The 14,379-nt window shown below is 43.9% G+C and overlaps 1 protein-coding gene across 5 annotated transcripts in view; it reads right to left on the bottom strand.

Annotated features, from left to right (window-relative positions):
* The window catches only part of PI4KB (phosphatidylinositol 4-kinase beta), a 56,259-nt gene that overhangs the window by 37,144 nt on the left and 4,736 nt on the right, over positions 1 to 14,379 (bottom strand). For all 5 annotated transcript variants that reach the window (XM_044991039.1, XM_044991040.1, XM_044991037.1 and 2 more), the window contains exon 3: positions 4,274 to 5,244. In XM_044991039.1, coding sequence (XP_044846974.1) covers positions 4,274 to 5,215 — 942 coding nt within the window. In that variant the 5' untranslated portion in view covers positions 5,216 to 5,244. The remainder of the gene's footprint in view (positions 1 to 4,273; positions 5,245 to 14,379) is intronic.

A 14,379-nucleotide genomic window follows, 5' to 3' on the forward strand; every position in this document is an offset into this window, starting at 1 on the left:
CCTGAGTAAACCAGAAGCAGTATGAACGTGTGTCTCATTTAAGGGTCCATAAACAAGGATGGTGGGGCAATAATAATCTTTGAATTATAGATTCATCCTTATTCAAACCACAAGATCATTAATTATCCCACTGTTTCAGTTCTTCCTGATTCCTACAGGCTTTTTGCTAGTGCTGAAGTTAGTCTATTCCCATTGTTTTTAGTTTAAACATTCTCTTAGACCAGATTAGAGCGAATGGAATGATTTACTTTTCTCGAAAATCTGGCGCTCGGTTCCATCCCCCACACCTGTTCTCTCCTGAACTGCTGTCCTGAATTTGTCTTTTTATATACATGACATGCTTGCATTGTAGTTTGTAAAGCCAGGTGTAAGTTTATAGTGCTACAGAAGGATTTTGAGAATAGTATAGGCCAATTGATGGAAGTTTAAATCTTTATCCCTGGTCACATCTGAGGTTTTTACAGGTTTAAAAATGAGGCAAATCTGAATATTTAATGAATGTCCCCGGCAGGATGATGCCAGTGTAGGACCAGGTGTTTGGATGAGGGCATCGCCAATAAGATCAGAGTTGAAGGAAAGCTCAGTCATGATCTTTGCCAGTAACCACTTTCTTAATCTGAATCCCAAAACCAGTTTTCATTTTATAATCACGTTCTGCAATCTCTAAAAGAAAGAATTTTGAGAAGTCAGAAAAAAAGCCAGAGAAACTCGCTCATGGGGGGTGATTAAAGTAGATTTCTTACGGTTCATGACCAAGTTAAATGAGGTCAGCAAGGGCTGAAGTGACATGTTATTGGTGGAGACTTTGCTGCCTCTGCTGCTCATCCACCTGGTCAGTGCTTGCAGGCACTCAGTACTGGTCAAATTCTCCAAACAGAATCTTAAGAACAGCAGCAATTCACTGGGGCCGTTAGAGCCTCTGGGCCCCGATACTCATTTATGCTAATGCCCTATGCTGTTCTAGTGGCACAAAGAGGCTGGAAACACCCCCAAACACACCCCGAGATCCCCCTGCACAGGGCTCTAGAAGGACCGTGCACCTAGTGTATGTTGAGGAGCTAGTTGGAGTGCACTGCGCTACAGCTATTCTCATCTTCCCAGGAGCCATGGAAAACACAGCATAAGTTAGAGCATACTTGCACCCATGGGGCAGAGCTCTGCACAGTCCCAGAATATGGCAGGGGAGTAGGGGGAGTTTAGAGACACCTTAGGCCCGTACGCGGACACTGCTCCAAGCGCAAAGATGGAGTGACTGAGAATTACTTAACATTAAATAGCTGCCTCTTAAAACCATCTGACAGTCTGCAGGAGAGTTTGTTTTCATAGGAATTTAAACAGAAAACGGAGGATCTTAACCAGCCTCTTGAACGTTCTGAAGCTGGGAAAGGTTTTAAAGAGCCTGGAGAGCTGAGTCCTCCTCCATGGCCATACACCATTTAAAAGGCTTGCGTGGCCTCTGGACTGAAATAGGTTTTAAAAGTTGCCAAGAGAAACTCTTCCCAGTGCAGCTTTACATAAATTATAGATGAAAGCTTCAGTTTCCATTATGTGAGCAGCTGCAGCCAGTATGCGCTAAGGAGACCTCCACGTGTCCTGCTTTCTGTCAGCCAGCTGTTTTCTACCAAACAGTGAACTGTCAGGGACATGAAACATTCACTTACCCTACCCACATGGTGCCTTCCCCTTGGCTCATGACATGCGAATTCGCAGGGTTGGGAAAACAGGACATTTTTAACCACTAATCGGCCAGGCTGTGTTCAGCTGATATCATTATTACTTCATGTTTCTGTAGAGCCTCTTTCTTGAAGGCTCACAAAAAAAACTTTCACAAGTTCTATACATACAAGAATTACACGGCCCCCTCTGGCATTCACAAAACAGACTGCATAACAGAGGGGATGGGGATCATTAGCCAAGGATGTCAGCTAAACTCCCTGCTGTTACAGAAACAATCACAAGATCTTTAGTGTCTAGACAGAGCAGAGAGGAACTTGGTTGTCTATTATTCAGAGGAGCCTTTGAAAAACAGACCTACATCCAGAGAAAGCACGGGATTAAATTTTATCTGTCTTGGAAAGACCAAGGGCTGAGTCAGCCCTGCTGTGATTTGAACCTGTGGAGTAATGTATAGGTGTAACAAGCCTAATTCTCTGCCAGCTGTTTAATTATCCCTTCTGGTTAGATGATTCACTACCCCAAGAGAATATTTCAACTGCTTGAGTTAAGACAGAGGAAGTGATGCACTGCTTCTCCTCAATTTGTTGAGCACACCTCACAGATCGGCACTCTACACCTCAACTCCCTGGTCTCTCGCCCACTAGCACCGTAGCACTGGAAAGACACGACTTGCACTCCTCATTACCTTGGTTTCCAAAAGAACATGTGGAGAAAACATCAAGGTCATTTGAAAGCAATGTAATAAAGCTCAGATTACCAGATTTTTCCTCTCCTTTCCCTCCCTCAAAAACCAAGGGGACAGCTTTATCCTTTTGTTATGAAAGACTATCTGCCAGACCTGTGAAATGGATGTAGGGGGGCCTAGATTCCTTTTGTAAGAAATGTAGCTCAAAATAAAGCATCAGAAATAAACACAGTACCTGGCAAACAGATAAAGCACTCAGTAGAGGCAACAATATGGTTGCAAAGGCTATATGAAATCCATGCTTAAAAATAACCCGCGTCACCCAGCCAGTCACAAGGCCTGTGAGAACCATTCAGGTCTGGAAGTATAACATAGAAATGTACATGCAAGTTTGATTTAGTCCTTATTCAGCACTGCTTAGCATTAAGCTGCATTAACACTAGACACTGCAAATTGGCATAGCCTCACACACAGTCTAACTCTTGCGACATAACACAGTTTGGGTTTCCTCTGCTTTATGGCTGGGAGGAAAAGGAGGACCAGTTACAACAGGCAATTTGTGGAACAAGACAGTCAGCCAATATAAAAATGCCACGGCTCTTTTCTCAAAAGCAAAGGCATTTGCTTCAGACATTCATTTTGGACAGTGACTGAGACTAGACCTGGTGGAGTTGTCTGGGCTTATCTGCACACAGGCAGTTTTGTTTTGCAAAGGATTATTTTTGAACACCTCGATGGAATCCTCCTCAGAGGTGACTATGAAGGGCAGCCACTCTGTGCTGAAATTGGGGGCCTTCCCTTCCCCTGCCAGATGCATTCAGCTACAGATGCATTCCCACCGACCTTGGATATTAACAACCCTCTGTTCTGAATCTCTCTGCAACTCCTTCCTTGATGCAAATGACAGAGACAGGGAATGAAAGTTCAGCAGAGGCTTGAAATATTCATTCTGTGCTTTGCATCAAGCCTGCAATTTCATACCAATGTTCCTCCCAAGATGAGCTCTCAAGGTCACCAACAGCAAGCCCTAATGCACCAATTCAAAACAAAAACTTCAGGGAATGAGGAACCCAGGATTAGTCTCCAGCTGTATTTTACAGATGTGCTGATCATATTTATTAACCAATTTATCAGAGAAAAGACTGATCGTTGAGAGACCCATTCATATGAACAATGGTCATGAGGCCAGCTACCATAGCTATAACTAACAAGCACAAAGCATTCCTGTATATATCTGCTAAATGTACAGGGGACTTCCCTGTAATAGGAGCAGGCTAGGGCTCAGAGTTGGGGAATAGGAGCCTGGGTTCTATTCTTAACTCTAGCACTAAATCACCATGCCCTTAACTATCTACTTATATGGGCCCATTCTTGTTGAATTGGAACACCTCATAAACAATAAGTTTACCTTTCCAAGAACCTTGTAAGGTAGGAAACAGTTGTCTCCCTTCGTACAGACAGCAAAATTAAGATGAAGATTAAATGACTTACCCAAGGTCATACAGGAAATCTGTAGCTTAGAAACTGAACCCAGAGCTCCTGAATCCCAGCCCACTACCTTACCCATAAGGTCATCCTTCCTTTCCTAGCTTCCCCATCAGTAAAGCAGGGGAACGATACTCACCTATCTTTGTAAAGGCACCTGTAGCACTCTCAGAGAAAAGGCATTAGAGAAGAGCAAAGTATTTTCTTTTATTACAGAAGAGATTTCCTGCATGAACAGTCTCTACGTTTTCCAGCCATGGCTACAGCACATAATGCCGCTTTGCTTGGGGAAAAAAAGTAAATGAAATTTACACCATTTGCACTGGTTAATATAAAAATCTCTAGCAGAGGAAGAGTTATGAGATGAGGCTCAAATGCACCTATACTGTTGCGGACACACCCTTCACAGAGAGACTCCAACATTACCTCATCCTCGCTCTCGACTTTGGGATTGCTGGCGGTCCGTTTCAAATTGCTGCTCAGGCTGATGCTAGCTGTGGCGTCTGACTTGGACCTCTGGTGAGTCCTTTTGGAAGGTGACAATCCCATGTCGGGCGCCGGGCTCAGAGACGGCAGCTCCCTCTTTTTGTGAGCTGGCTTCAACTCATCAGAAAGGATGAGCTTCCGCAGCTTGGTCCCACGGGAGTGTCGCTGAGTTGAGATGTGCATGTCCGAGGAGTAGGCACCCAGGAGCAGGGCACACTGGAGGGAAAAGTTGATGCTTTGCCGACAGCGGTGCACAATGTAGGGTTTGATAGCATCGCCAACATCTTCATCCATATGGATGTACATGTTTAGAAGCTGTGGCAGGTAGAAGTCCACCTCCTCGTTCCTAAAGCAAAACAACCTATTTCCAATATAAGCTTGTACCCCCGGCTCTTTTGAATTGTACAAGTATGAAATGGCCATGGAGATATCAAAGAGTTTGGATTCAAAGAGCCTGAGCAGCCAGGACTGCTTAGCCGAGTTGTTCTTCTGCCGCCTCCGGGCGCTTTTCACTGTGTTGGCCATGGTCTCGTCCTCCTCCCGGATCCCGGAAGGCGTGCCAGGTGGGTCGTCCAAGCATTTGATTTCACAGCCATCTCCAACATCTCCATTGACTAGTTCCAGGTTGGTCCGTGGAGCACTCTCCGTTTCGTTGACATCATCTGATTTAGCCACACTGTCTGAGGAGACCCCATGCATCAGCTTGACCTTCTCCAGGACCTCTTCACAGGCTTTCTTCGCCACCTCAGGGTCGATAACGGCCAACTCCCCAACGCCTTCTCTGATGACACTGAGAGGAGTCCCTCCATTTCCTTGCAGCACTGGGCCGGATGACTGATCCACCGCTGTCCCAGGGGCTGCGTCTACAATAGCGTCACCCATAGCAGTTGGCAGGTCTGCACACTTCAAAGCTGAAATGAAAGCAATGGGAAAGATAGTCAATGGCACCATTCTGGGAAGGGGAGAGAGAGCATCTGCCCATTAACCTGCTGCTGAGCCTGCTAGGTGCATGTTGGTGCCATCTTTTTGAGATGTACCTCAGAAGATATTTAGAGTTGAGCCAATCTGGAGTGACCATTTTTTGTCTAGGGTCTTGTCTGCAGAGGGATGGCACGCCCATTGGTGCAACTACAATAGGGAAAACCTCTAGTATATGCACAATTTATAGCAATGAGGCTTATCTTGAAGTAGATCACATTTGGCCTTTAGACTACTTCTCAAGGCCCTTTCTGCCAAGCCTTGATTTGCAAAAAGCAAAAGAAAATAACCAGGAAACTCTTTTAACCTCACACTAAAGGAATTTTGCAAGGTTACGTAGCCATTAATGGGATTATGGCTTTATATGCCCAGCTGGGTGTATCCAATGCGCTTTGTTCATAACTAGAATGTAATAAATCCCTCCCCGCTCAGCTTTTATCATTTTAATTCCCCCTTGTGACAGATTAATACTTAGCGCTTACCTAGCACTTTGAACGTTAAGTCGCCTGACACTCCTGGGAGGTAGGTAAGTGTTATCCCTGTATTATGCTGAGAAATTGAGACTAAGTGACTTGCAAGAACAACAATTAGAAGAAGAATTCCTGCTCCAAGCCCCACATTCAGATGCCTGGCCTATGCCCCGCCTCCTACAATTCACACGTTTTTAATATTACTTTTTTTTTTAAATAAAGCTAAAACCAAGAGTTGGAAACACTTCCTACTTTTGTCATCTCAATCATAACTGCAACAATATATCCTACTACAGTCAACCAGAAACAAGGAAACCCAGGGCCAAGTGGAAGTATCTTTTTTTAACCAGACATTCCTTTCAATAAATGTTTGTTATTGCAGTTCTGACCACTTTCCTTTCCTTGCTATACGGTACAAGAAGATAGCTATCAATCACCATATAGTAACACCACCTTTTTCAAATGTATAAGTATTTTGGTAGGATACCTATTTCCTGCCCCCTCACAGTCACATCCAAACTCAGTAGAATTATTTACTGTGGAAAGAGTTCACTGAACAGTTTTCAGCCTCTCTATTCCCAGTCTGACTCCGGACTCCGGACATATTTACAGCCTACAAAATCCTTACTGGCAGGGCACAGGGCCTAGGACAAGAGACTTCCCTGCTAATTTAATTACTTGGTTTATTTATTTCTAAGAGTGAATACCATGTTTATCTGCTAATCTATGACATAAACCACTTGAGGGCAACCAATCACATGGTTACTTCTGCATACTGCCAGAAAATCTATTCTTCTTCTTCCCCACCCACCTTTAAGAAAAAGGCCATTGCTCTTTGTAGATTCAGAAGATAATCCTGAAACAAATTAATGAGAGGGCCTTAAGTTAGTTTTCCTAAGACAGATTGTTTACTGTAACTGTCCAACCAAAGCTTAACATCTAAGGCAGAGGTAGTCTATTTTTTGTCAAGGCCCAAATTTCTTGGTCAAGATATAGTCAAGGTCCAAACTCCAGAGAAAATAATGAAAAAAAAAAAAAAAGAAAGAAAAAACCTATAATGATAATAGTAAGTAAATAAAAAGATTTTGGGGTCTGTTCAAAAGGGTATAGCGGTCTGGATTTTCCCCAGTCTAAGGAATTAAAGATAGATCCAGTGCTGCGCCATTAGCATCGGGAGAATCCTTTCAACTTTCTGTACCTCCATTTCCCCATCTGTGTAATGGGAATATCTCCTCACATCCCACAGCTGTTGGGAAGATTTTCTATCTAAGGTACTTATTAGGTCCCCTTGTATCTGAGTTCAGACTCACAGTCTGCATTTATCCTCAACACGCACAAGGTAGGAAAGAACTAGTCTTCTCATTTTACAGATAAGGAACTGAGGTACAGAGAAGCTAAGTGACCCCTCAAAGTCACAGAGGAAGTTTGGGGCAGAGCAGGGACTTGAATGCAGGTCTCCAAGTCCTAGGCTAGTACCCTAACCACTAGATCATCCTCTCTCTCACTTAGGTAAAGTTCTAATAATTACATTCCTCTCTTATTGTCCTTGGCTTGCCATGACGAGAGAGGAGGAATGAATTCATCGGCAAAAATATCCAAGTTTCTTTTCAAATACTGGAATTGAATACAAGTAATATAGGGATGCTTAGCCATTAACTTATCTATTTCTGTAAAATGAAGATTTTCTCCTCTTCTTCTAACAGAAGAACTGCTTTAGTTCTAACTTCTGGGTAAATGAAGTTTGATCAAATCTCAGCAAGGTCCTATCAATCTTTCTAGCCATTTGAAGCGATGTAACTACATCTTTCACCCCTTCTGCACAGAAGTAACATACACAGCATTTGTAAGTTACTTTTCCTGTGTGCGCACCGTTTCCTTTGGTGCCTACCCTACATGCCTTGAATGTTTGTGGTAATTAGCTCCTAATCATCCGGAAAACACAAGAAAGTTATTTTCCCTCCTTAATTAGCTCTGCTTTGCCCCATGAAAACTCAACACTATCAATACATGGACAAGGGAGAGCTCTTCCTCTATATTTCAACAAAGGACTAGGACTGTGGCACAAAAGTAGGTATCGTCGTTTGCCTATGACAGGGGGAAGCCATTCCAAGGGATCTCTGCAAGCTGGAATCCTTAAAATGTTAACATCAAGCCAACTGGGATGACAAACACCGACTAATAAAAAAAATCAGCTGTGGCATCTGTTAAAGACCAACCCTAGATCATCAGCCACATGCCAAGTGCAAAAGTACCTTTTATACCATGCTAACCAGTCATCCCTGACTAATGTAACAATCTAACATACAATCACAGAGGGCTTTTATAGTCCCAGACTCTCTGGGGGGGGTTTGGGGTTTTTTGGATGCAGAGAAATGCTTTGGACAAGTTTCTTGATAGGCTGCAGAGGAAAAATACTATAGGGATCCAATTAAACAACTGTTTCCCCACAAGCTTATTTTTAAACTTAAGTATACGAAAGCTAGGAAGGAAGCATGGCCATGCGGTTAAGACACTGGACTGAGACTCAGGAGATCTAAGCTCAGTTCCCAGCTCTGCGTGACCCTGAGCAAATCACTTCATCTCCCTGTGTTTCAGTCCCCCTCCATCTCCCTCCCCCTAATGCCCAAAAATCTGTCTTGTCTATTCTGCACTCCAGAACGGGTATGGTCCCTTACTACACGTACATACAGTATCTAGCGCAACGGAGGGGCGTTGTACTACAAATAAAATAACAAGGGCCAGTATTAGGCATAGCAGGGTAAGAAGTATTATTCTGTACCAGCTTTGCAACACATCAGCCAAAAGACGACCTGGAAGGGAGTAAAATACACCAGCTAGCAACAGGTCCAGATAAGGAAGCAACTCCATGGTCTAATTTCTACACCCTTTCAGCAGCACCTTCTTCTCTAAACCATAAGATGGTCCCTGGTTAAAGGGTCATAAAAGTTGGAGGTGTGCATGCTCAGTGGACCCTATTAGAAATAGAAATGTTTAAGATTTTATCTTTAATTTATTTAAACGCCCCAGAACACCTATGTCATGTTCCAGAATCATTAGAGACAAGAAAACGATCACACTGAAATGCTGAGCTGTAAAACCCCCGTAAAGCTTCCATGACTTGGGCTACTGCACCCAGTGTGTCATCTAGAACAGCTTTATACATGTCATCTAGATTCCCATCAAGGCACATGGTGGCTTCCACCACTGTGTAAATCTCGAAATGCAGCAGCTGCAAAGCCCAGAACAATTCCCCAAATCCTTTATCACCCCCACACAGCCCAAAAGGCTTCTCTTTGGGAAGCAATGCTTGCTCAGGAACAACACAACAAAAGGCACTGCTTATAAGCGGTGCTAAATCAACAACAAAAGGAGAAAGATGGCGAGAGACTTGCAACCACTCAGTGGGTTCAGTAGGGTGACCAGATGTCCTCATTTTATAGGGACAGTCCCAATTTTGGGGTCTTTTTCTTATATGGGCTCCTATTACCCCCCACCCCCGTCCCGATTTTCAACACTTGCTGTCTGGTCACCCTAGGGTTCAGCTTGGATTAGAGAACCGCGAGAGCCAAATTAAACACACAGGCCTACTGGATCCCCTCCCCATGGCAGTTCTAGCACTGGAACCAGTGCAGGGCATTTCTTTAGTCCTTAGAACTAAAGTTTAAAGCCAGGATTGTCTGACTTATTTCTGTATCTCCTGGACACAATCTATTCTAGATCAACCATCTCGCACCTGGTTTAGTCAGTGATATGTCTGTAATTGGGACAGTTTGGAGAAAGCCAAAGAAATATCTCCCTCTCTAAATGCTCCATAACATCCCAACTAGGGAATGCATGCATTGTTTGCCTTCATCCTCCTCTATATTTTTCTGTGGCTCTCAACAGTTGGTTAAACATATTACAGTGTGCTATTTACCTCAGTTTGCAGCTTTGAGACCTCAGCTTAGCTCTCCCATTCTAAATCGCTGTGCTCATTAGGATAACAAACCCAGCAGCTAGCTACACACAATGAAGCAATATAATCTAGAAAGCAACCTGAACTGAATTCTTGTGGTTCCTACTTCACCCACAATTTCTACCCGGTGGAACTCCACAGAAGTCAGCGATTTAACACAAAAGAAAGGAAAGTGCCCAATTAATATAGAATTTCATACACGAAGCAGTAAAATGTTAACAAAGCCCTTGAAGTGCATTGTTTTTTGTCAAGTATCAGGGTGGTAGCCGTGTTAGTCTGGATCTGTAAAAGCAGCAAAGAGTTCTGTGGCACCTTCTCATGCTCCAATACGTTTGTTAGTCTATAAGGTGCCACAGAACACTTTACCATTGTTTTTTGTGACTCCTTGTAAGAGCTTAGGGAGACCTGGGACAGATTGATGGCATTTTAAAAAAATACCCCAGTCCTGCTTGCCTTGAATAAAGACTTAGCACTGTAGCATTACAACTGGCAAGGAAACAGGAATACTGGATGGAGAGTCAATAAGACATCTGGTCTCTATTACACAGTGTTGCTTTTTGTTTTCCTCAGCGTTCATGATTTACTGCATCTCATTCCAGCTCCAGATATTTTTCAGAACACACTAATCGGGACGGGGAAGGAGGAGGGGGAATAAAGCAATTTCAATATACACTGAATCAAGACTTCATTTTCAATTCTGCCTGCACTATATCGAGACTCTGCATTGTCACTCCGCTTTTCAGTGGATCGCAAAGTGCTTTACAAATAATAATCCTTGCAATTTCCCCCGAAGGTGCTATTCTTACTTTAAAAGGTGGGAAACTGAGGCACAGAGGGAAGCAACTAGCCCAAGAACACACAGGGAGGCTGTAGCAGAATGCTATAAGCAGCATTTAAACAAAGACCATTATAAATTATTCCTATCTGAGAATGTCTCTCTCTCTTTCGAGTATGAAATTCCTTAAGTAGGAGAAAAATTCTTCTCTCGGCATCAACACAGATGGATTTCCATCCATTTTCACACCTAGCTGAACTGGATTAAACCTGAACACGATATACACGTCTCATCCATTCAAAAGCCAGACATGCTCAAGGGACAGACTCTGCCCTTAATGCTGCACCCTGTTCTACAACAAAACATCTTCTGTGCTGTTTTTCTCACAAACTGTACTCTCAAAAAAATGTAGATTTGGCAAAAGTCAATTTTTATCCTTTCATAATTTCAAAGGATAATACTGAGATTTATTTTTAAGAATTTTTTCCTACTTTTATCAATTTAAATTTTCAAAATTTCACAAAACAATTTTCAGCATTTTTTCCCAATTTTCATTCATTTAAATGTTCACAGTTGGGGGAAATTATGGGTGGTCAGACAATTACTTAGATGCTGAGATTCAAAAAGTCTCAGCTTTATAATTGTTAAAACACAAAATCACACATCAAATAATACAAAGTGAATAGCCTTAAATCAAACTCTCAAAGTTCTCAAGCAGCATTTTACCTACTCTGCCTAGCTGTCAATAATCTCTATCATCATGGATGGAAATATTTTTTCCATCAGTTTCCGTGCGTACGATGAAATCAACACGTACCAATAAAACTCTAACCCTTCCAAGCCTAAGAATAAACTTAAATAATAAATAGCAGAGGAAGCAAGATTAAGATGGTTTTTCAGTTGAGATTTTATGTGAGATGGGAAGTCAGCAAGGAGGAGAGATGAAGGGAAGCTATTCTGGGGGCCAGGAGACGCACAGACGAAAGGGTTTCCACACCAACGGTGATACTGTGAATGGGCAGAGGAGGCTAGTATTAGAGTCTTGATCCTGCCTCTGGCCCTGATCCAGCGAAGCACTTAAGTACAGGCTTAATTTATCAACTCTTCGGCCAGTAGGTTCCAGGCAGTCACCTCCTCATTTCTGTATCTGACCTGCATCTAAATTGGTGTTACAATATGGGGTCCTATCCAGAGTGTGACCCATGCTATGACACTTGTAAGGTCCAGGCTAGATGCTGAAATGAGGAGCATGGCTATCTGGAACTAGCTGCATTGTGTGAATTCCCAGGTTTGTTCCTTTCCTCTATAAATCCCCAGAAAAGAAGGACAGATTCTCCCACAATACCCAACAAGAGCATTCACAGTGCAGCACAGTTTTCCGTGGTACTAAGAATCACGGAATGTGCCCATGAAAGACAGGTGGAGCCAGTAATGGCCAGTCCTGAGTCCCAGTCTCCCGCTCTAACCACTAGCCTGCACTCCAGGGAGTATGATGCAAAAACAGGAAAAGTAAAAGATGGACTGTCAATGAGTACTCAGAGACTCCTTAATATAGGAATCATAGTCGATGTGTCTTTCTGAGCCTTTGTGGTCAAGGTCAAAGGAAACCTGTAGTTGATAGATCTGTGGACACCATGTAAAATTAATCCACTGAATCAATAGGGTCACCCCACACATGCATCAAAGCAGTACACCAAAACTCTAATTCACCTGCCCAGTAGCTGCTTTTCTCAATCAATAATTGTGTGTGTGTGTGTGGGGGGGGGGGTTATGCTCTACTGTAGGAGCCAGACAGAGTATCAGCTAAAGAGATTGTTCACCAGTGGCTTGATCCCACTTAGATACTCAGCACTAAATACCTCATCAAATCCATTTCAGCACAAGCACAGCAGCTGGTTTTGCAAGTTTGCACTAATAATGCACTACGTGGACCTCAGATCAGGACAGAGCTCCAAATAGTTTGACAAGTGGGCTGAAGTTTCTGCTACAGTCTGACTCATAAAAAATGCTCGGGTTATAAGCGCTTGACATCTCTTCACGGTTTCGCAAGGTTTCATTTTATGCTGGATTTGATTCAGCCAACTCTGCATTACTTAAATAGTAACAAGTCTGGGGCTCATGCAACCAGGACGAGGCACTACTCCTAAATCTGGATTAAAACAGATCTACTCTGCAGGATACGCAGCATGGAACAAAGACAAATGATATCAAAGACATGATAGAAATGACTTCTAATAAATCACTGCTCCACAATCACATGAGGGATAAAGACTAGCAGCAAACTCCTTGCACAAAAAACTCTGCATCCAAAATCTCTGTTAATAGCAAACTACTAATGTTTGTCCTTCTGTAGCATTTGTCAGAGGATTGGGGCCCTTTATTCATTTAGCTTCCCTACCCCCCTCTGAAGAAAGGATCTGATGCTGGGGTGGAGAAACGGAGGCAACCTGGCCAAAATCACAAAGGAAGCCACATCTCCCAACTCACAGATCTGTACCATAAAACCATCCTTCCTTCATTCCCTTTCCATCAGTTATAACTTGCGATGGAAAATAATTAAATCCAGTGACTTTTTTAAACTTAATTTTTCCATAATAAAAAATGTTGTGGTCCGATTTTCAGAGGTACTGTGCTATCCCAGCTCCAGCTACCCCGATGGTCAATGAGAGCTGCAGGGGCTCAACTCCTTTGGAAATGGGACCTTAATATCCAGACTAAGCAAAATTATGAACAAGTCAGATCATCTCAGAAGGCAAAGTTTGAGACCCACCATGAACACTTTTAACTGCAGCAGCAACTCAATCAACTTGCTACTTTCAAAAACACTTCAACAATAATTTGCTTCTCTCTAGCTCTTTCATCGCCAAGTACTTTGCAAACATTAATCACCAACCTCTTTCTAACAGGGATAAATCAAAGCCTGCTCTACACAAAGTTAGGTCGACCCAGCTATGTTGCCATGGGGTGAGAAAAATCCACAGCCCTGAGCAACGTCACTAATAACTCTAGTGTACACTGTGCTACGTCAATGGAAGAACAGCACCTCTCGGGGAGGTGGATTACCCACGGTGACTGGAGAACGCCTCCCCTCAGCATAGATAGTGTCTACACTGCAGCTGTGCTTTTCAAGTGTAGACAAGTCCTAAGGTACAATGGTGTAATCTGGTCTGGCAATTCCTATCTGGAGCAGCAGCCTGTCTCCAACAATGATCAGTACCAAACGCTGCAGAGGAAGAAACCCTGCAGCAGGCAGTTATGGGCTAAGTGCCCTGTGAGTTGCACAGAGGCACGGCAGCCTTCTTAGCGCCACACAGGCGCTCAGGAAACCTGCCTTGGAACTTGCCGCGGCCGGGACGTGGCCAGCCCAGCCCTGATCAAGCTGCAACCAGGGCACCCTGGCCCGGCCCTGCCACCACACCCCTCCCCCGGCCCAAACACAGCCCAGAGAGCTGGGGGGAGTCATCTCTCCCCGCCGTAGCCCCAGAGCACCCTCCTGCATCCCAAACCTCTCATTCCCAGCCCCACCCCAGAGCCTGCACCCCCAGCCTGAGCCTTCACACACCTGCACCCCAACCCTCTGCCCTAGCCCTAAGCCCCCTCCCACACTCCACACCCTTCATCCCCACCCGACAGCCCGCACTCCCAGTCGGAGCCCTTGCACCCCAATCCTCTGTCCCGGCCCTGAGGCCCCTCCCACACTCCAAACCCCTCAGCCCTACCCATACCACATGAACTTTGCTATGTGCACCAATATGAAGATGAGGTGTCACACATCACCTCCATATTGGTGCACATAACAAAATTCATTCCACGCATTGGTGGGAAAAATTAAGAGGGAACTCTGGTTACAGGGAAGCCTGCCCCAAGG

This window comes from Mauremys mutica, chromosome 17 (assembly GCF_020497125.1).
Source record: "Mauremys mutica isolate MM-2020 ecotype Southern chromosome 17, ASM2049712v1, whole genome shotgun sequence".
In the NCBI taxonomy this organism is placed as follows: Eukaryota; Metazoa; Chordata; order Testudines; family Geoemydidae; genus Mauremys; species Mauremys mutica.